Consider the following 23696-nt stretch of genomic DNA (forward strand, 5'->3'; position numbering starts at 1 on the left):
AAAACTTGACTTTCCTCATGTCAAAAATGGGGATAATTTTTGCACTATTTATTATATAGGACTGTTCACAGAAAGTACTTTGCAAATGTTAAAATATTATGTAAATGTGAGTTATTATCTAATATTTTAATAGATAATACTAGTGATCCCCTTATCCTGTTAATACTTTGAAATAAAAACAGAAAAGATATAGGGATTATAGGTTCACAAAGGGACAGATTTTGTAAATAATGTTTTTCAATATTTTATTGATGTTTGTTAATAATATAATGTTTATTAATGAAATCTGCTACCACCTGCCTCTATTCTCCTTCACCAAGATGCCTGTGTTTATCCAACTATTACTTTGGGAGTAGAAATGGATTGTGAAATTGTAACTATTTGTCATTGCTAGTTTTCCCTCTCACAAAACATCATCCAATGTTTCTGACATAATCAGAATACAGGGTAAGATGGAACGGTGATCTGACAATGCGGCATGTTTTATATTCTTACATTCTGTTCTTAGATCCAGTATGACCTGATCCACCCTTAAATCCAACTGTACCTTGTAACAGCAGAGGAAGGGTCAGGGTTAGAAAGAATGTGTGTTTGTATGTGTGTGTGTGTGTGTGTGTGTGTGTATGTGTAGACATGAAGGGATCACACATGATGTGACTTCACATAATGGAAGCTAATGTCTACATACAAAATACCACCACATATAAGGACTTCCTGAGTGGGTCTCAGTTATAAGATCAGTTGAAATATAAGAAAAGGAGAAAATTTACCAAAAAAATCAAGCCAGACTTAATCATCATCATTATTAGATGGTGTTTATTAATCATCAGTACCTAACATGTGTTACCATAAAATAGAGAACAATCAATAGCTCTCCAGGGAGGTTACGTTCTGAAACAAACCTATCAGTATCCACCTGTTAGAAGGGCTGTTACGTGGCTGAAATGAGATGATGTATGTAAAGTGCTATATAAAGATCAGTGATCATTTCAGTAATGGTCTAACATACGTCCTCACTTACATTTAATAGGTTTAGCGCTGTAAGTCTGAGGTGATAATAAACCCCCAAATGTTTATAGGCGAGAGGCTAGTTTCTTTGCAGTAAATGAGTGTGTTTTCTATTTAAGTATGGAACGCCACATCTTAGCATAAAAGCAAAATTGAGTATTTATTATTAGCACTTTTTAAATACAAGCCAGAAATAAATGGAATCACATATATTTGCTTTCCCTCCACTCTTCAGATCTTTAGAAAAACTATTCACAAAGGCTTATTAGTCACCGAGGATTTATTGAATGCCAATTTGGTAGAATATTGACTTGCTTCAGGAATGGGGCAAAGTAACACGTGGGCATCTCCTGCTTTGAGAAAACTGACTACGTGAATATACAAAACTTAAGAACCAATAAAACAATAATAATGACGATAATAATAATGTGTGTGCACGTGTGCGTCTGACATCCATTCTGCAGCAAAAGATAAGATTTTTTTTCACAAGAAAAAATAAAATAAAAATTAAAAAAACATTTGTTTACTTAATGTATACCATGTAAGATGAACCCCATTTAGGAAAAAATGCTAAAATCTTGGGTTTTTCACAGTCATTATTTACCTTTTGATTAGAGCCATGTTTTCGCCATTGAGCAAACTCTAATGAAATGTAAAATGTTACAAGTGGAAAGGACCTTTAAGATCCTCATGTCTAACCCCTTCCTTCTATAAATGAAGGACACAAAGATTCAAGTAAGCTAAAGTCCGTTATCAACAGCCCACTTGCTCTCTCAAATGGGATCTAGCGCCAAGGAAACATGTCTTAGGATAAAGGAGGCACAAATTTCTACTGAATTTTATTATCCCAACCTTGATTTTTATGGCCTCCCTTGGTTTCTGACACTATTCTTAGACTTTGATCCTGCTTTTCTGATGCAGTATCTTACTGACCGATGAATGTCTGATTTTTAATTTTGGATCATTTAATCTGTTCATTCCAAAATGTGGTCATATTTTAGGACTTTCCTGATCCACTGTCATAGTATCATTGATTTAAAGCTAGAAGTGATCTTACAGAGGTCTTACAACTTATCATGTTTATTTTAAAGATAAGAAAATTGAGGCCCAGAGAAGATATGTGACTTACCTAAGGTCACACAGATAGTGCAAGAACAAGAGTACAAACCTGGGTCCTTCAACTGAAATTTAGTGCTCTTTCCACTATATCATCCTTCCCTTTCCTAGGGGCTCTGACTCTCAAGCTGAAATTTCCACCTGTTAATCACTCCACCAATCTCTTGAGTATTTGGAGTATCCTGGCCCCTACCTCTTATCCAATAGGGACCCAGGGAGATATGATAATGTGTAAAAATGCTAGTCACATGAACTCATATGTAATTTATCCATCATATGTTCATGAAACAATGGGAAAAAAACATGCTAGAGGAAACAGGCTAGAAACTATGCTTTTCATTTGGTCTTCACTGTCTAATAAGGATAGCTATAAAAATCTGAGCAGTGAGGGTGGTTGTTGAATGTACTCTAAATACAGAATTAAAAGTATTGATTTGCCAAACTCCTAACAGATTGTGGAAATTAATGTTTTAGATATGTTATCATAAAGCATAAAGAAATTACAGGGATCGATTCTCCATTACCAAGTGTAATCAAAATCTCTATCACATCGCCTCCCTAAATTTGTTGTTGATTCATATGCGAATGTCCCAAGGAATATAAGATCCAGGTTCATCCTTTGGAATCTAAAAAAAAAAAAGAAGAAGAAATTAGGATATGTGTCATTTTATTAAAGGTGTGATAACACCTTTACTTTTATTTTACTTATTATTATAGCAAATCATCTGTCATTTTCCACCCAACCCACTCCTTTTTGTGCACATACCCTGTCCTAGCTCCTCTTCTCTCTACACTCTCTCAATGATCTCATTAACTCTCATGGGTTTATTCTTCTCTATGTATACACCTTCCAATCCTATATCAGCAACAACTTATTACACGGCTCTACTTGGATTTCCCATAAGCATTTCAAACTTAACATATTCAGACCAGAACTGGCTATCTTCCCAACTTCCAAGTCTTGTCCTCTTCATTACTTCTATAGAAATCACCAGCCAGTTCCTCAGGTTTACAACCTTAATATCATTCCAAAATCTTCTCTCTCACTCTGTCTCTCTCTCTCTGTCTCTCTCCCTCTCTGTCTCTCTGTCTCTCTGAATCTGTCTCTCTGTCTCTGTCTCTCTATGTCTTTCTCTGTTTCTGTCTCTCTGTCTCAGTCTTGTCTCTCTCTCTCTCTCTCTCTCTCTCTCTCTCTCTCTCTCTCTCTCTCTCTCTCTCTCTCTCTCCCTCTCTCCTCTCACATCCAATCACTTGTCAATTCTACCTCCACAACATTTTTCTCATTCATTGCCTTCTCTCCACCTCTCAACTCATCACCTCTCACCTGAACTGCCATAACAGTTACCAAATTGGTCTTATACAGCTTAGATTTGAGGAGAAAAGACATCAAAGGGTGCAAAGAAAGGATAGGTAGGATCTCAGGGACTAAAATTCTACAGGGAAGTCTACCAAAAAAGGATGTCAATAATGAAATTCTGAAGACAAACAATTCTGATGAATATAAAAGGGGGAAATTGTCTAAAGAGAATACCATAGATATAGAGAGAACTCATCAGTCAACTTAGAAATTGGAAGAGTAAGGACCTGAACACAAGTTTTCAAAATCCAGTGCTCTCTTCACTGTAGCATGAATACAAAGTGTGACATAATCCTGTAAGAACAATGTCAATAGTACTGAATCTCAGAATAAGCTGAGGCTGAAGAAAGCTGAGGAAATTTCTAAGGTTTTTTTAAAAAAACTTCTAAGATAAGGACTGAACCTGTAGAAGGAGATGCCAAGATGAAGAAACTACCTCTACTAAAGCAAGTCAACACCTTCTCTGCAATTTATAGAGAACTGATTAAATTTTTTAAGAGGTTAAGTAACACACAGGGTCACATGGCCAGCATGTATCAGAGGCAAGACTTGGACTCAAGTCTTCCTGGCCCCAAGACCAACTCTCCATCCACTCCACCATTCAATCTCTCCTTTTAATATTGTTGAAGAGGAGAGAAGAGTAATAAAGAAGGAATAAGACTGCTGCTTCAAAAAGGTGGAACAATAATGGAGATAAGGTTTCTTTTGTTCCTCTGGATTTCTCTGGCAAGAAGGATGATCTTAGGGGCAGAGTCAAGATGGTGGAGAAGAAAGACACACATACACTAGCTCTTACCCCACAGCCCATAAAATACATGTAAAGAAGAACTCTCAACAAATTCTAGAGCAGCAGAAGCCACAGAACAATGGAGTAGAGATTTCTAGCCCACAGTGACCTGAAAGACCAATGGGAAAGATCTGTTGCACCAGACTAGGAGCAGAGCCCAGCCCTGCCTTGGCCATGAGGCACCAAGAAAAGCAGATCTGAGCAGGCTTCAGGGACAGAATCTCCAACAGCAGCATAGATCCCTCAACCCACAGGTGCCAAAGGTCAGTGAGAGGGTCTTTTTGGCTGGCTGAGAAGGGAACAGGGTGTCCCCATAACTCGGGCCTCCTCAGGAGGCAGCAATAGAAGCAGCAGCGGGCCTTCCAAAGCAGGCAGTAGCCCACATCCATTGTTGAAGGTCTCATTGGAAACCCCCTGAAGGAAGTGAGCCCCGTGTGGTGGCCCTGCCCCCACCTGAGCAGCTGATCTTAATCTCACACTGAATAGCAGCCCTGCCCCCACCTAAAGCCCCTGGAGCAGCTCATCTGAATCTCAGTCCCCACTGCTTGCTTGGCAAAACTAGAGGAGAGGTGGTTGTGGAGAGAAAACTCAGAAGTCAAGTAACTGGCTGGGAAAATGCCCCAAAAAGGGAAAAAAAATAAGACCATAGAAGTTTACTTTCTTGGGGAACAGGTGTCTCCTCCATCCTTTCTGATGAGGAAGAACAAGGCATACTGTCAGAGGAAGTCAAGGCCTCTGCCTCCAGGGCCTCCAAAGGGAAGTTAAACTGGGCTCAGACAATAGAAGAGCTTGAAAAGCAAGTTAGCAGTTTACTAAAATAGAACTAAAAAAAATGCTGAGGAAAATAACAGCTTTAAAAAGAGGCTAACTCAATTGGAAAAAGAGGTCCAAAAAACCAATGAGGAGAAGGAGGCTTTAAAAAAGCAGAATTAGCCAAATGGAGGAGAAGGTTCAAAAGCTCACTGAACCAAATAATTCATTGAAAGAGAGAACTGAGTTCAGGGAAATGAATGACTATGAGATCAAGCAGTTAGTAAGCAAAACCAAAAGTTTGAAAAAATAGAAGAAAATGTGAAACATCTCATTGGAAAAACAACTGACCTGCAAAATAGATCCAGGAGAAACAATTTGAAAATTATGGGACTACCTGAAAGCCATGATCAAAAGAAGAGCCTAGATATTATCTTCCATGAAATTATCAAGGAAAACTGCCCTGATATTCTAGAACCAGAGGGCAAAATAAATATTGAAAGAATCTACCTGTCACCTCCTGAAAGAGACCTGAACAGAGAAACTCCTAGGAATACTGTGGTCAAATTTCAGAGTTCCCAGATCAAGAAGAAAATACTGCAAGCAGCTTAGAAAGAAACAATTCAAGTACTGTGGAAATACAATCAGGATAACACAGGATCTGGCACCTTCAACATTAATGGATCGAAGGGCTTGGAATGGGATATTCCAGAAGTCAAACTGAGAATGAAACCAACAATCACCTACCCAACAAATCTGAGTAAAATACCTCAAGAGAATAAATGGTCACTCAGTGTTATAGGGGATTTTCAATCATTCATATTGAGGAAAAGACCAGATCTGTATAGAAAATTTTACTTTACAATACAAGAATCAAGAGAAAGATGAAAAGGTAAACAGGAAAGAAAAATAGTAAAAGATTCTCTAAAGCTGAACTGTTTACATTACTACATGGAAAGAAAATATTTATAACCCTTGAATCTTTTCTCAGTATTTGGGTAGATGGAGAGATTGTACACACACACACACACACACACACACACACACACACACACACACATATAGACAGAGGTACAGGGTGCTTTGAATCAGAAGAGATGATATCTACATAAAATAAAATAAAAATTAAGAGGTGAAGGAGGAAAATACTGGGAAGAAAAAAGGGAGAAATGAAACAGGGCAGGCTATAACTCATAAAAAAGATAAGAAAAATCTTGTTCAGTGGAGGAGAAAAGAGAGAAGGGGAGAGGGGAAAAATGAAGCTACTCTCTCCACATGTGGCTGAAGGAGGAAATAACATGCTCACTAAATTTGATATGAAAATTTATATCACACCACTGGAAAGTAGGGGAGGAAGCAACAAGTGGGGTGAGGGGAATGATAGAAGGGAGGGAAAATGGGAGAAGGGAGTTACTAGAAATAGACACTTTCAAGAAAGGACAAGATCAATTGTGTGGGGGAGAAATAAGAGGGAACAGAGTAGGACAGAGGGCAATATAATTAGTATTACACAACATGATTATTATGAAAGTCTTTTTGCAAAACGTCACATATTTAGTCTGTATTGATTGCTTGCCTTCTCAGTGGGGTTGGGGAGGGAGGAGAGGAGGGAGAGAAGTTGGAATTCAAAGTATTAGCAACTAATGTTGAGAATTTATATTGCATATAATCAGGAAATAAGTAATGCAGGGAATGGGGTATAGAAATTTATCTTGCCCTAGAAGAAAAGAGAGAAGATGGGGATAAGGGAAAGGTGGGGTATGATAGAAGAGAGGGTACATTGAGGGAAGGAATAATCAGAATGCAAGGTATTAGGAAGCAGGGGGAGGGGAGTGATGCGGAGAAAAATTGGACATGTTACAAAGTGAAGTAAAAGCAATTAGTATTAAAACAACTGACTGAATTAATTACTGAGAATAAATCAATGACATCTTTAGTTTGGGGGAAAGAATTTTAGTCTAAACTTCCTAAAGGAAGGTAACCTCTGGTAAAATATGGCACTGATGGAAAAGTTAAGGTTTTAATGGTAAATTTCATTTTATGATTGCTATTTAATCAGGAACTAGAACATGTATAGAAAGGCATGCCACTTAAGACTTGCTCAAAAGATGTTCCTTAGCCAAAGTGAAATTATAATCATATTTGAAACCTGGTTATTGGAACTTGCCATTTTTAGATACTATGGGACTATTAAGTGACTGTTCTTCTGAGTCTAACTCCAGGTATGGATAGCAAGAAAGACAGTCTGAGCCTCCAATTCATGATGCCAGTAAGCTGGTGAGATGCTGGTATGAACTGAAAAAGGTGATCTCATGGGAAGAGTGGGAGAGTGGCTGTTCAGCCTGGTCTGAAGTAGGATTCTCCTGACTCAATTTCCCCACTGACATCCAGCAGATTTTAAGCCTGAGTGAATGCAATCTAATCCTGCCAGGAATTACCATGAAGTTGGAGAGATATTGTATCCCTGCAATGTCCCTACTCTCAGTGGCAATTTCCTATAGTCAAAAGGTTTGTAAGCTTAATACCAGATCTATTAAATTATAGAGCATTGGTAGGGGAACATCTGAGGTTAAGTCTAAAATTAGGCTATTAGGCATAGGATCTTAGACCAACAACAATAAGTTAAGGTCCTTTAATTCTTAGTAATACTGTAGAGACAATTAAGTCAAGAGCTTGTGAAGTTAGCAAACATAAATATTATTTGTGTCTCAGTTGGTTACTGTTTAAAAAAAAAGTTCTTTTGTGGTCCATTTTGTAAATGCTTTAAAAAGAAGTATCAATTGATCAAAAGTTTGAATTGTTTTATCTGTTATAAATTGTGTTAAAAATGAAAAATAAAATAAAAAATAAAAATAAAGGATGATCTTTCAATTAGAAAGTTTAAAATAAAAATAGCTAAGAGATATAATTAATATGTATTATATTATATATATAATTAATTAATAAATTAAAACCAAAGTTAAGCATAGAGATCATAAGTAAGCGCTTAGACGCCATTGATAAGTTCAGATCACCTGGCACAAATGAACTGCATTCCAGGGTACTGAAAATTGTCAGATGAGATTGCTGAGCTACCGTCAATGATACCTGCAGATCATGGGGAAGGTGAAAGGTACTAACAGATTAGACAAGGGCAGATGTCCTAATATTTTAAAAAGTGCAGAGGACAGAACTTGCAAACTCTAGTCCAATGATTTTAAATTCAATTCCTGATTAAAGGGATGGTTTGCAAACATTTAGATAAAGACGCTGTTTGAAGTAGTCAGTCAGCCTTTCAGGCCTTGTCCAACAATGGAGAAATAGTGAAATCATCTGGAGTTCTTGATCTTGGCCTTCCATGGTCCATCTTGTCTATTTAGGAATTAACTTCTTTTGTTAACGGGAGGGGGAGAGAGCGACAGAAGGAGAAACGGAGGAAGAAAGAGACTGTGAGTTTGTGTCTTTGGACATGGTAAGAGATGATGAAGAGTTATTCCACAACTAAAATATTTGATAAGACAACCCAAAAATGCCACTTGTTTTCAAACAGAAAAGAGCTAAGCCTGATCATGAATGGATTAGGGGACAGGTTAAATTATAAAGGCCACCTATATCAGACTTTTTAAACCTAACTATTTCTTTGCAGCTAGATGACAAAATTGTTAGAGTATGGAACCTGAAGTCAAGAAGACTAATCTTCCTGAGTTCAAATCCAGTCTCAGATATTTACTAGCTGTGTGACCCTGGGCAAAGCACTTCATCTTCTTTCCCTCAGTTTCCTCATCTGTAAAATGAGCTGGAGAAGGAAATGGCGATCCATTCCAGTGTCTGCCAAGAAAACCTCAAATGGGATCATGAAGAGTCAGAATGAACAACAAAAGTCCTCTTCATTGTATTTTTTTCTTTTTCTTTTATAAAAGGAACAATGAAAACTTTTGAGTTTTTCACTCTAGAGCTACAACTTTATTATTTCATACCCTCAGTAATCTGAAGGGCTCTATTTAGATACAACAATTATTCTAAAAATTATAATTCCCTCCACCTCTCATTTTCCTCTACTTTGCTTACAGGGGAAAATTATTTTCGTGGTTCCTTCAGTCTAGTTTCAAAAAGAGAAAAGTTTTAATTTTGTTTCTTTTGAAAGATACGTACCATTTTTGTAAATTTGTCTTCACAGGCCATTCTAATCTTTTCAGGGGTCAATGGACTGTTCAACGTGAAGACTCCAGAAAATCCTCTTTCTTGTCGAGCTGCAAGTATTGCATCATGCAGGGCAAAAAACACAGAGGATCCCAGGAATAATGCAGACTCGCCCAGACCCTTGGAGGAAAACAGATGCAATGGCTAAAAAAATCCAGCTTTCTTTATATTTATGTATTTCATTTATATTTAATCTCAGCATAAAGATGATCTAATAGCTGCAAAATGCTTTGCAAACCTTAAACTGCCAAACAAGTTTTAGCTATTGTATTTCTTTCTTTATAGTCCTCGTTGAGTACAAACCATTAGCATTAACATTATCTGGTATGGTGCTTCACACCTAAAGAAGAAGCATTAATTTGCTCCCAGCAGAATGTAAACTCCTTGAAGGCAAGGGAATTTTATTTTTGTGAGATTTCCTGTTTTTTTATTCCCAGTATCTACTACAATGCATCTCAGAAACATGGTTTAATAAATACTTGCTTTATCCTGAATTGAATTCCCTCCTCAAACACTTTCCAGTGAAAAAGTCATTCCTGTCCAGTGTACCTTACCTTTGATGAATACAGAGTGCGTGCAACTTCAGAAGCAGGCAAAAAGGAAACATTGAATTCAGCAGGAACATCACAGAATGAAGGGATTTTGTAATGTTCTGGCCCCCGAGTGTAGAGGATTCCTTCAGGTGAGTATTTCAGTTCCTCTAATGTATAAAGACCCACACCTTGAATAAACGCACCTTCAATCTGATGTGAAAAAGTGATAAGGAATTAATTTTTCCATGTACAGTCAAATATCATCAGGTATGTTAAAACAAATGTTCTGCAACTTTAAGATAATGTTTATTTTTAAAATATTTTAACATTTTACAGCAAACCACATACTCAGGCTATGACTCAAATAGCAACAATAAATTTAGAAGAAGGAGATCTGGGTTCTAGTCCTGACCCAGACATGAACCAGCTGTGTGATGGTAGGCTGGTCAACTTACTTTCTTGAGTCTCAGTTTCTCATTTGTAAAAATGGAAGAATTGTACTAGATGATCCCTAAGGTCCCTTCTGGTTCTGTTAATAACAATTTCTTACCTTCATATAAGTATGGGACAGGAAATAGACTCGTAATTTGATTGGTAGGAGTTCCTAGGGAGGAGAGTCCTTCTGATGGGGTACTAATGATGGACCTCTGAAAGGCCCTGAACATTCACATGTGGCCAAGGTCCCTGGCATTCACCTGGAGAACCCAGTCCTTCCCAGTTAATCTTTTCAACTGTCCTTTCCTTGTGGCCCTTGTTGGCTGCATCTGGCTCCACCCTAGATGGCCACTCCTTGATTCCATCTATACTCTTTCTCCATTATAAAGGTTCGATCTGGCCTCCAATAAAGTGCTCATATTCAGTTATCAATACAAGTGTCACAAATGCTCAGATTTCTTAAGAATCTGGCCCCATTGTCAATATAAGTGTCACAATAGCTCATATTTTTGAAATATTGCCTACCCCAACTGGTGTTCTAATAAATCTTGTTTTTGAAAGAAGTCTTGGGTCGAATTCATTCAAGGCAGAACCCGTGTCGTTTGCCCTTGAATTTCAGGGTTCCTAGCATCCCTAGACCTCAACACTTCTACCAGCAGAGGTCATTGCCTTCATTGCATCTTGAAGTCTTAGACACTTGCCTAGAGCCTTGAGTATTTAACCTATTTTTTCAGGGACAGATAGACAATAGCATATCAGAAGTAGAATCTGAACCCAGGTCTTCCAGGCTTCAAGACCAACATATTTCTACTTATTTCATGGTGAACCTTTAATAGGTTCTAAGTCAAAACTGACTTGTACCACTTCTTTCAGACTTATTATTCTTTCAGTTTGCCCTCTCCCTATCAACCCATCCAGCAGGAGCCATGGTTAATCATGCATAGGAATGCTAAACTAATCTCATCTCTTTTTCTGATAGGATTTCCAAACTGATAAATATGGGAAATGCCACTTGCATTGAATATGTCTGAATTTTGGAAAATCACTTTATAAGGTTTCTCTTGACATGCTTGTGGACAAAATGCAGAAATATGGATTGAAAAATAGTATAGTTAAGTCAGTTTGGACCTGACTGAATTAATGGAGCTAAAAGGTTGCAATTAAGGGATTGATGTCAACTTGGCAGGAAGTCTCCAGTACAGTGCAGCCTTTGATCCTGCTCTACTCAGTATTTTTGTCAGTCACTTGGAGGAAAGTATAGAGGGCATGATTATCAGATCTGAGAGGGATAACTACCATACTGCAAGTATGACATAAGATCCACAAATATTTCAATAAGTTAGAGAAATGTTCTTATCTGAGGAGATGAAAATTATTAGGTATTAGGTAAAATCCTATATGAATCCAAATATCAACTTCACAAGTATTGGATAGGGGAAATATGCTAGATGAGAGTTCATGTGAAAAATATCTAGAGGTTCCAATCAACTGCAAGACCACTAAGATCTTCCTCCTATACTGTTAATCCTTTTCTCTCTTTTGAAGAAAGTCTGGTAGAGTTGAAAGAGAACCAGACTTTGAATCAGAAATATCTGTGTTCAAATCCTACCTGAGACATAAGCTATGTGTTACTCAGCAAGTCACTTAATTAGTTAATCTCTCTAAGGCTCCGATTGGTAACCCATAAAAACTGAGGATACTCACAGCACCTACTTCAAGGGATTTTTGTTTTTTTGGTGAAGATCAAACGACATACTGTACGTACAGCCCTTTTTACCTTAAAGCCCTATGTAAGTGTTAGCTACTATTGACTTCTGTTGCTGCGTTTGGCTCAGTCTCACCCATGTTCACAGTCAGAATTTTTACTCTTGCTATTTGTTTCCTGCATCTGTTCCCTCTTCACTTACTGAATCCCTATTGATCATTTTAAAATTCTATCTCAAATGGTATCCCTTTCCATAAAGTCTCTCCAGGCCCCCTACACAATGGTAATATTTTCCATCAGACCTCATTGAGCACTCTGTTTTTAATTCTAAGATGCACTTATCCTGTAACAACCTCCAGTATTCACCAAGAAGTATCCTATTGCCACTCTCATCAGATTGATCTAATCAGGAATGAATGATAAAGAAATTTCTTTAAGCACTGACTGTATGGTCAAGCATGGTGCTAAGCACGAAAATACAAGTAATGAAACAGTCCCTGACCTCAGAGAACTTACATTCCAATGGGGGCAAACAAAAAATAAAGAAGCGCTAGGGGGAAGGGTTACATATATGTTGGTATAGTTTGGAAATGGACAAGAAATGACTCGGAAGCTTGTTTTCAGGCACATTAAGGCCAAAACAAAAACAAAAACACAACTGTTAGAGCCCAGTATCCCAGGGTTATGAAGGGGAAAAGGAGGCTAACCAGAATGTAACCAACATAGTCTGGAAATGTTTGTACATTTTTAGCTGTCTTTACAATGCTCATTCTCTCCTCTGCGTCTTCATTTACGCATTTCCTATGGCCTGTTATGCCATATCCTTTACCTAATTAACTAATAAGCCAAGCTTTAGAGCCCAATTCATACTTTACTTCAGCATACCATGATGACTTCCCATTCTCTGAATTCCATTAGTACTTTTTATGTGATAAAGGAAAGCAAGTCTGGGAGAGTTTAATATTCTTTATCAACTAATTTTATTCTTAAGAAAATGATCTAGATTAATGGTGTCAAACTCAGATAGAAATGGGGGCCACTTAACTATTTATAAAGATTTCTTTGGGCCATGTATTGACTTAGAAAATCACACCTATTTACATATTTAAAACAATTAATATATCACATTTTAAACATCATTATATACTCAGATACTATTCTCTCACTGATTCCTATGTATTAGTCTTATCTCTCCAACTAGACTCTAAGATCTATGTTCAACATTTTAGTCTTTGAGGCCTTGTGGCCAAAACATTTATCATCCTATAGACAAACTCTTGATGATTTTTAAGCTTAGTATACTTTAGAATACCCATACTTTTCTTGCCAACTGGGTACATAGTAGGTGCTTGATAAATATTTAGTGTTTGGTTGATTGGTTTTGTAGTATTATGGCCTCAGAGAACCTTACACTTCACATTCTATTTAGTGGTGGGAAATTTTTGGCCTCGAGGCCACATGTGGCTCTCCAGGTCCTCAAGTGTGGCCTTGAAGTCACAGGTTTCCCACCCCTGGATAGGTTAGTCTTTTTTCATACCCAAACTTCTTTAAAACAGCCCAAATATTTTCTGTCCTGATATGAGGTAATAGGAATAATTTTGGGCCCAGAAAGAAGAGAAATCCCCAGGACGGGGGAAGGATAGCCTTCCATAAAATTATGGCACATGAAACTAATGAGTAACTATGTCCCTGAAAAACCCCACAGCATCCTTTCACTCCAGTCGCACCTAAAGTCAAGTGTTAGAAATACAGAAAGAATGAAAAATAACAATACTTACCTGACCTATATCGAGAGCTGGGTTGATACTGTGACCAACATCCATGACAATGTCTGTTCTTATATTCTGTTAAAAAAAAAAAGATCCATGGATGCTTTTTGAAAACCAATTCTAGGCAGAGGAAAATGCTGCCTCCGGCTTGGCGCTCATTCCTGAGTGATGCCACCACATCCCCATTTCTTTCAGGAGAAAGAAGTGACAAAAGATTCTATTGAGTGAAAAGAGTTTTCAGAGTGATAGCAATAAACCAACCATCTTATTAGTTTGGCCACTATTCTCTCTGTAAGAAATAAGTAGTTAACAGAAAATATGACACGTCATAAATTATCAATTAAATAAATTGATCCTAATTCATCAAAGGACACAACATATTAGGAACAGCTTATACTTTTTTCTGTTTTCTTATACCTCTAGCACTGTAGCAAGATAGGATAAGAAATAGTATTCATATTCCTCCTGCTAATGAATCGTTTATAGAACTTAGTGTGCCACAGTAACAAGAGCAAGAAGTAGTTCATCTCTTATTCCAGGTTTTTATTTTCCTATTAGTGAAAGGGTGGAACCTCAAGGCTGAAACTGAGAAACCAGAACATCTCTACTAATCTGCAAATGAAAAGCAGTGTATGGAGGCAGTCAGCCTCTCCCAAGAGACCTGAGGATTCTCATCTGTCCTGGGAACAGGATTAGCTACAGAAATCAGTGGAAGGGAAAGTATAAAAACTGAAAGGTGCGGTGTTTGAGGGTATGTCTTTGTCTAGATCAGACATGCCCAACATGCATCTTACTATACTACTGAGATAGACCCCAGGGTGTCTGGAATGGAGGGAGGGAAAGAGACCAGAATAAAATGTAGTTTTCATCTGATTTTGATGTGTCGCTATAATAATTTTTAAAAAAGAAATGCGTAAGTAGGTTTGGTTTTCTAAGTCAGTACGGGCCCAAAGAGATCCTTAAATATATTCAAGTTTGACACAATTAATCTAGATCATCGTCTTAAGAAAATTAGTTGCTGATACAGGATTCTAAACCCTCACAGACTTGAAGCATTCACCTTACATGTTTAGCAGGGTAGAGTAAAGAAAGAGCACTGAATTAGACTTTATTATACTTGGTGCCATTTACCTTCATCTCTTCTATCCTCCCTACCCCCTTTTCAGCTTCCTTCTTCCTTTTATGTGTTTTCTTCCCCCATTAGAATATAATCCTCTGAAGAAGAGGGACAATTTTTATTTCTTGCATTTGTATAATCAACACATAGCACACTGCTTTACACATAATAAGCACCTAAAAAATGCTCATTGTCTAGACTTATTAATTGGTCTGGGGCTCAGAATATTTGGGTTCTAGTCCCAACTTTTTTCACTAACTCTTTGCGTGACCCTGACCAAGTCATGTCACTTTTCTGGAGCCTGTGTTTCCCCTTCTACAAATGAGAGGTCAAACGAGATGCTCTCTAAGCTTCCTTCCAGGTCTGGGGGTCTCTATTTTGGTGAGTGAAGTTACAAAGGACAAAGTTCTGCTGGATGCCTACAGGCCAAGGAAGTCTACAGGAGATAACCATCCAAGTGGAGGATGCGAGACAGTCCCCAAAACCTGCCATGACAGGAACATGTTCTGTTTTCAAAGGAGCAGAATCTCCTGCCCTTTGCCACAACCTAAGCATGGAAAGGGTGGCAGGTGACACCAACAGGATGAGAATCAAATGCTTATCCCAAAGAAAAATAGCACACCATGGTACAACAACAAGCAAGGAGCATTCATTCTAGTACCATCTTCTGCTAAGTAAATGACTACCCACCCAACTGAATTGCTAAGAACTACCGGGACTACTCAGGATGCTCGCCTTGGGAGAAGAGAGAGCAGTGGGAAGATTATAGCTTATTAATCAAATAGTAGTAGCTCCTATTTGTATGGTACTTGAAAGTTTACAAAGTATTTTCTTCATAATAGCCCTATGAGGGAGATAATACATGTATTATTATCCCTATTTTACAGCTGAGAGAATTGAGGATTAAAGCCATTAATTATAAAAGAGGAATCCTCCTTCTATTCTGCCCCCTCCCCTGGGTCTCTGCCCTGCCCCCTCCCTCTCTCCCCCTGCAGTCCCCTACTCGAACTTTCTGCCAATAAACAAAATTCCTGGGTATTTCTCAAATTATATTTTAGACTGGTCATAGTTTTCTTCATCATGTGAGGAAACAACCTCTTCTGGGGGAGATCATGACATTCCCATGATTGCATAGAGAATCTATATTGGGACTAATGTATATACCCAGGTCTCCTGATAAAAAGTCCAGTGTTCTTCCCACAACAATGGGTTGCCCCTCTTAAGAAAGAGTAAGGTCAACTATGACAGCAGGTCATCTAGAATTCTGTAGGCTCTGCATACAGTGAATTCCAAGCCCCCTGCTAAGACAAGTCAGCAGGGATGTTTTTGTAGAACTCCATGAATTATGTTCATAGTATGTTACAACTTTTGCCTAGGACCTTGGCAGAACTACGCACAATCTGGAAATTTGCAAGTCTAGATGATCCAGAAAACCTTCTAATCTCCTTTCTCATGGGAGAAGGGCTAGAGAAGTCAGATATATTAAGGAGAGATGAAATGTTGTGTAATGATACTTGAAGATCTCTCTAATATGTACTCCAAGTCCCAGTGATAAGCATTATGTCTGGATAGAGACCATGGAGAGTTGACCTTGCTTGAGTTTCATGGCCAGAGCCTTGAAAGCTTGGGGTTAGAGAAGCAAGGCTCATGAATCTTAAAAAAAAAAAAAAAAAAAGAATTCCATTACGATGATATATTCAGGCCACATGTTCGTGATAAACTTAGTCCTGCCCATAGTCCAAAGACATCACCATGAGAGATGCTGGGGTTGTTTTGGATCAGTGCATATCATCAAATCAGTGTATAACAGAGCCTTTGGGCTAGTGGTACATTATTCTCACATTAGCCTTGGGATTGTTTATGCCTATCCTGATAGCTTGTTCCTCTTGTCAGCTATAAGCATATCATTGTTTACAGTAATCAAGGTCATGGGCACATGTATTTCCTAAAACTGATCAGTCAACTTTTTTTTTTAACCCCAGAAGAGTTTATTTACTCACATGATGAGGAAACTTATGACTAGTTTAAAAATATCATTTGAGAAATACCCAGGAATTTTGTTTCTTGGCAGAAGGTGGAGGGAACGGGTAGAGCAAGGAAGGTGGCAGAATAGAAGGGAGACTACTCCTCTTATATAATTCATAAAACTATAAAGGTAGTACAATATTCAATGAAAAATTGTATGTGGTCCATTACCTGAGTAAAGGAAGTCACTTCTCTGACAACCAGAAAATAGAATTCTTAGCTTACACACAATAAATTTAGATTGATGGCCTGAGACTGACTCAGCAGGTCATTAAGAATGCTCTATTATTATTTTTCACATAAGAGCTTAGAATCACTGGTCACCCTGGTATGATAATACCTATACATATACTTGATAACACTTTCTGGGCTATATATTCATCAGTGGCTTAAAAATTCTTGTTTTAGTTTGTCCCTCCCAACTCTGAGATTCTGTGATTCTGACATATAAGACTCGCATCACCTGCTTCAAGGGAGGGATGGAATTCAGACTACAAATTAGGCCTAGGTTGGAGACTGTATAAGGAAGCAGTTACCTTATGATCTCCTGTCAGACAGTCGACTTCAACTTCTGAACAGGCGGTTCCATACACAAAGTAGGCAAATGGATTTCCTTCACCTTTTTCCCAGTCCATGTCAGACTCATATCCCCTGTTGGAAATATAGTTCTTTAAGTATCTTACAAGGGGTAGTTTTAACTGGGAGCATATTGTGGTAGAAAAAACATTGCACTTAAAAGTAGAAGACCAGAGTTCAGGTACTGGCTCCATCATTTACTGGACTACTAGCTGAGTAACAGTCTGTTGTTATTCAGTCATTTCAAACGTGTCTAACTCTCTGTAACATCACTTGGAGTTTTTTTGGCAGAGATCCTAGAGAGGCTTGCCATTTCCTTCTCCAGCTTATTTTACAAATGAGGAAACTGAGACAAACAGTTAAATTTACAGGCTAAGTGCTTTGCCCAGGGTCACACAGCTAGTAGGTATCTGAGGTCGGATTTGAGCTCAAGTCTTTCTTACTGTAAGCTGCACACTGTCTCTACTGTGTCACTTAATGGCCTATGTGTTGGCATATGGATCATTTTACTTGTCTGAGACTGGCTCTTAACCTCTTTTCTTCATTTGGCTCTTCAGTTTCCTCATCTGTACACTATGGATATAATACTTGGATTAACTACTTTAGAGAGTTGTTATAAGAAGACCACTTCATAACTACAAAAAATTTAAAAGTGAACCAAGATCAGTTTTTATTATAGCAAAAATTCTGGTTGAATTGTATTTCACAGCTATTGTAAGCTGTGTTTAAAACAAAAGACCTAGAGAACAACCAGACCTCTGGAAGATGCAGCAAATTGTTTAGACCACTGAAAGGCAGAAATCTTGCAAAATACCTAACCATCATTTCATTCATGCTAGTGTTTCCATGCCACTATAACCACATTCACACACACACACACACACACACACACACACACACACACACACACACACACACACACACACACCCCTCTTGTTTGGGACTCATTTCAAACCTCTATAAAAGTCTTAAACAAATGCTCTAGGTCATATGAATGTCCCTCCAAAAGTATTCCCCTCTCAAAAAGAGTTTTGACTGATCTGGGGCTTAATCTAATGTGAAAGTCTCAATACTTGCTTTTTCTGATAAATACTCAAAGCTATCCATACCTTCTGGGCCAGAGGAGTCAAACGTATGGTTCAAAACACTCTTGAATGTAGCCTGAACCAGATTAAAATGTAACTGGGAAATATTTGACAGAATATATAACAATACAATAAAGCACAGATAATGTTAATGTCTGGTTTTCTAGATCAATATATGCCCACAAGGATCCTTATATTCGATTCAAGGGTTCCCATTTCTTTCTGAGTTTAACACATTTCTGTTCTAGACTAACACTAGGCCACTAGGAGACAATTTAAGAAGCTTACATCCAAATCCCTTGGTCTCCACTGCCAAGTCCTAGCCTCCTATGACCTATCCCTGTAACACTGTAATGGCACCACTCTCTCCATCATTTTCTATCATTAATCTGGACTTCCATTTTCAGACCAGACAATCTGCGTGTGTTCCTTGTCTACCCTTTAGTATTTCAATGTCAGACACATTTTGAGATTATAGAGTAGGACAGGGACAACTAAGGTCATTAGTTTGTTAACACAAATTCTTCCCTTCTTTCTCTATGTTTACTCAAGGCTGAACATGACTCCCCAGGAATGATGAACAATTATTTTAAAGTGATAAAAAACAATCAGATGTAGCTCTCCTGCCCTCTCAGGAACTTTTGCTGGGCATTCCTGGTAAATTTTGTTTTTGTTGCAATATCATCTTTACAAATTCTCCCATGAACCCATCCAGCCATTGGTACTTTTAAATAAAAAACAGCAGCTCAATGTTAGTGCCTTATACTACTAGAAAATATAAAATACCTTTTGTCAAAATTGCAAACAGAACCAAAAGGTCCCTTGGTTCCATTATCTTTTAAAGGCATGTTTTTAAGAAACATTTTTATCTGTTTCTTTGAAATACTCTAGATTAGTCTTTATCTTTGAAATTCTTCCTGTTCTCACTTCAACAGAGATGGTACGGTCTCACTTCACATTTTAACAATTCTAGGAGAAGGTTGAAAGAGCTTTTTTACCTGAAATATCCAGTTGCTGAAAGACTAATGCTTTGATTAAAAGCTTCTTGTGCCTGCAAAAGAGGAGCATAGCTTCTTGTATGATGCAGTCCAAAAAAATGCATTTAAAAAGAAACAAAACCTAAATATAACATTTCATCTATGTTTTCATTTCTAATTTGATTCTAAATTAAGTAATACTCTTTCTAGTCAGTAACTGCTACTTCTTATTACAAATTAAATTAACAGCTTGCAATAGCATGCAGAATAATTTTCTGTTCCAATTTCAGTGCTGGCACTTTCCCTAACCTTAGAAAGTCTAAGTATTCTACATCTTAGTCTTTCAGAGCTTCAGTAGACAAAACATTTCATTGCCCTCTGACCAAACTGGTAATGATTTTTAAATTTGGAATGTTCATATACACATGGATTTTTAACTTCCTCAGTGTAGCTCACAACCCATACAAAGATAATGGAACAACCAACCCATTCTACAGCTCTTGTCCACATTCTCCCATGAGTTTGCGATGAGGCGGCAGCGGGGGGGGGGGGGGGATGGCATAGGAATTACGCCCCTTTCTCACTTTCTCCTCACATTGTAAGGGTAGCAATATTTTCCATATGGACAGCGTGTCTTTTCTTCCTATAATATAATTATCGTATTACCTCATGAATATTTTATAATGAGTTTAAAATAATTTCAAAGAATCTACAGCAGTGTTGTTGTTTCCTTTTTCCATTTTTGGGGGGAGAGAGGAGGACTAGCAATCATATTGTCAAAAAAGTAAAAGAAGATCCTTGAAGCATTTTTAAAAGCACAGAATGAATACAAGAAACTTCATACGGAAACATGAATGAGCATGACAGCTTTGAAAGCAATATTTTGAATTTGTTATGTACCTAAAAGGAAAAGTAACTTGTACATAATGGAAATTTCTGGTTTCATGTATAATTTTCATTTTCTTCTCTACTTTGTTTATAGAAATGCTTATTTACTTGGCATTTGTTTAGAATAAAAAAGTGAAAGAATCTGCTGCAGGCATTTATGGTATCTGTGAGTGTGTTTTTTGTTTCCATATTGTGGATATGTACTAATGTTAAAAAGGAAAAAGAAGAACATAAAAGCAGAATTCCATCAAATTCCCTCAGTTGCCCTGAAAATCCCCCTAGCTATAATGTGTACACAACAGACTTCAGAGACAGGACAAGGTATTCTGCTCCTTGGGCAAACTGAAAAATTCTATTCTTTGTGTACTGGCACTTGTGTCATTACTGTAACGTATGTGATGACTCACCAAAATAAATATACCCATATGCCATCAATAATGAATTTTATGACATTCAAAATTTGTACACATATCAAAGGTGATGTCAAAATGTCCCATTATATATCCCTATGGACTACACCCCGGTTAAGGTACAGCACAGGGGGAAAGAATATTTGGAATCCAAATGTGTACTTCAAAACCTGGCTCAGCAACTTGCCAACCGTGTGACCTCTAGGAAGTCACTCTCTTTAGGCCTCAGTTTCTTCATCTGTATAATAAACGGGTTGGTCAAATAATTTCTTGTGTCATACGGCATATGATGATTAGTTGAAGGAACTGGCGATGTCTGTCATGAAGAAGAGAAGTGTCAGGGGAACAACACTGCTTTGATTAAGTATTTGAAGAGATGGTGCAATGAAGAAGGGTTAGACTTGTTCTGTTTGGTAATAACCAAGTTCAATGCATGGAACTTACTAAGATGCAAAGTGAGGTTTGATGTCGGGAAAAATTCCAAATAACTAGGGTGATTCCAAAGTGGAATGGACAGCTTGCAAAGGCCATGAACCCCCATTCACTGGAGGTCTTCAAACAGAGGTTGACTGGCCACTTATCAGATACTTAGTGGTAGGGAGGGATGCTGAGGTCCCTTCCAACTCTAAGTACCTAGGTTCTGTGATGCAATAAAAGCTCACGGTTCAGGACAGGAAAATTTTACCTTAGAGTAATCCTGGGGACCTGCTCTTCTAGTTGCCAAAAATACATGGAATCTACTCATTTCCAAGAATTTTTTTTTATCACTTTAACCCTAGAATATTTGATTTTTCCACTCTCTAGGAAGCAGATGGCCCATTAAACAAAATGCTGGAGAATCTAAAAGTGATCCACTAAAGAGATCAAAATCCAACCCCAAACTTCCCTTTATTCTATTTATTTCCATTCAGTGTACCTTGGTACCACCTTTCATAACCCCTTATTAAAGCTCTTTGATTTGCAAACTTTCCTTGTGGCAAGAACTGCCTCTTCTGGGGGTGGAGCCAAGATGGCAGAGTAGAAGGACAGATCTGCTCTAGCTCTACCCCCATGGGAAGAGAAATGAGAGCAACACAAGAAAAGCAAGTCAACAGCTTGCTAAAGGAGACCCAAAAAAGTGGGGAAGAAAATAACCCCTTTAAAAACAGGCTAACTCAATTGGCAAAAGAGGTCTAAAAATCCAATGAGGAGAAGAATGCTTTAAAAAGCAGAATTAGCAAAATGGAAAAGAAGGTTCAAAAGCTCACTGAAGAAAACAGTTCTTTAAAAATTAGGATGGAGTAGGTGGAAGCTAATGATTTTATGAGAAACCAAGAAATTATAAAACAAAACCAAAAGAATGAAAAAATAGAAGACAATGTGAAATACGTCATTGGAAAAACAACTGATATGGAAAATAGATCCAGGAGAGACCATTTAAAAATTATGGGACTACCTGAAACCCATGACCAAAAACAGAGCCTAGACATCATCTTTCATGAAATTATCAAGGAAAACTGCACTGATATTCTAGAACCAGAGAGTAAAATAAATATTGAAAGAATCCACCAATCACCTCCAGAAAGAGATCCACAAAGAAAAACTCCTAGGAATATTGTAGCCAGATTCTAGAGTTCCCAGGTCAAGGAGAAAACATTTTAAGCAGTCAGAAAAAAACAATTCAAGTATTGTGGAAATATAATCAAGATAACACAAGATCTAGCAGTTTCTACATTAAGGAATGTCAGGGCTTGGAATGTGATATTCCAGAAATCAATTAAAACCAAGAATCACCTACCCAGCAAAACTGAGTATAACACTTCAGGGGAAAAAATGGTCATTCAGTGAAATAGAGGACTTTCAAGCATTCTTGATGAAAAGACCAGAGCTGAATAGACAATTTGACTTTCAAACACAAGAATCAAGAGAAGCATGGAAAGGTAAACAGGAAAAAAAAGCATAAGGGACTCACTAAAGTTGAACTGTTTACATTCCTACATGGAAGGATAATATTTGTAACTTGAGACTTTTCTCAGTATTTAGGTTATTGGAGGGATTAGGGCACAGGGTGAGTTAAATAGGAAGGGATGATATCTAAAAAAATAAAATTAGGGGATGAGAGAGGAATATATTGGGAGGAGAAAGGGAGAAATGGCATGGGGCAAATTATCTCTCATAAAAGAGGCAAGAAAAGCTTTTTCAATGGAGGGGAAAAGGGGAGAGGTGAGAGGGAAAAAGTGAAGCTTACTCTCATCACATTTGGATTAAGGAGGGAATTTGGTATGGTACTCAATTTGCTGTGAAAATCTCTTACACTACAAGAAAGTAAGGGTGAAGGAGGGATGATAGAAGGGAAGGTAAATGGGAGGATGGGGTAATTAGAAGCAAACACTTGGGGAAAGACAAGGTCAAAAAAGAATAGAATAAATGGGAGGCAGGATAGAATGGAGGGAAATATAGTTAGTCTTTCACAACATGACTATTACGGAAGTCTTTTGCATAACTACACATGTATAGCCTATATTGAATTGCTTGCCTTCTCAGTGGGGATGGGTGGGGAGGGAGGAAGGGAGATAAGTTAGAACTCAAAGTTTTAAAAACAAATCTTAAAAACTGTTTTTACATGCAACTGGGAAATAAAATACACAGTTAATGGGGTACAGAAATCAATTTCCCTTACAAGAAAATGGAGGGGATGGGGATAATGGAAGGGAGGCATGTGATAGAAGGGAAGGCAGATTAGGGGAAGGGGTAATAAGAATGCATGGTGTCTGGGGTGGGGGAGGGGAGAGATGGGGAGAAAATTTGAAACTCAAAATCTTGGGGAAATGAATGCTGAAAAGTAAAAATAAATTAATTTAAAAATTTTAAAAAAGAACTTCCTCTTATTCTTTCACATGAAAAAATCTTACCCAGTCCATCCATGTGCCATGAGGGTTTTTGCTAATGATGGGTTCCAGACGTTTTCTAAGAATTTGACAAGCATCCTATAATTGATGG

At 37.7% G+C, this 23696-nt stretch overlaps 1 protein-coding gene across 2 annotated transcripts in view; it reads right to left on the bottom strand.

Moving 5' to 3' along the window:
- Positions 1-799: 799 nt before the first annotated feature.
- The window catches only part of LOC140506077 (aldehyde oxidase-like), a 104617-nt gene continuing 81720 nt past the window's right edge, over positions 800-23696 (bottom strand). Inside the window, exons 29-35 of one of the 2 annotated variants that reach the window (XM_072612838.1) lie at positions 23609-23683; positions 19441-19493; positions 17318-17432; positions 13649-13714; positions 9752-9940; positions 9150-9317; positions 800-2750 (exon numbers count right to left, since the gene is read on the bottom strand). In XM_072612838.1, the coding sequence (XP_072468939.1) occupies positions 2700-2750; positions 9150-9317; positions 9752-9940; positions 13649-13714; positions 17318-17432; positions 19441-19493; positions 23609-23683 (717 nt within the window). In that variant the 3' untranslated portion in view covers positions 800-2699. The remainder of the gene's footprint in view (positions 2751-9149; positions 9318-9751; positions 9941-13648; positions 13715-17317; positions 17433-19440; positions 19494-23608; positions 23684-23696) is intronic. The other variant, XM_072612839.1, reaches the window with a different exon arrangement.

Source organism: Notamacropus eugenii, chromosome 5 (assembly GCF_028372415.1).
Source record: "Notamacropus eugenii isolate mMacEug1 chromosome 5, mMacEug1.pri_v2, whole genome shotgun sequence".
NCBI classification, from domain to species: domain Eukaryota; kingdom Metazoa; phylum Chordata; class Mammalia; order Diprotodontia; family Macropodidae; genus Notamacropus; species Notamacropus eugenii.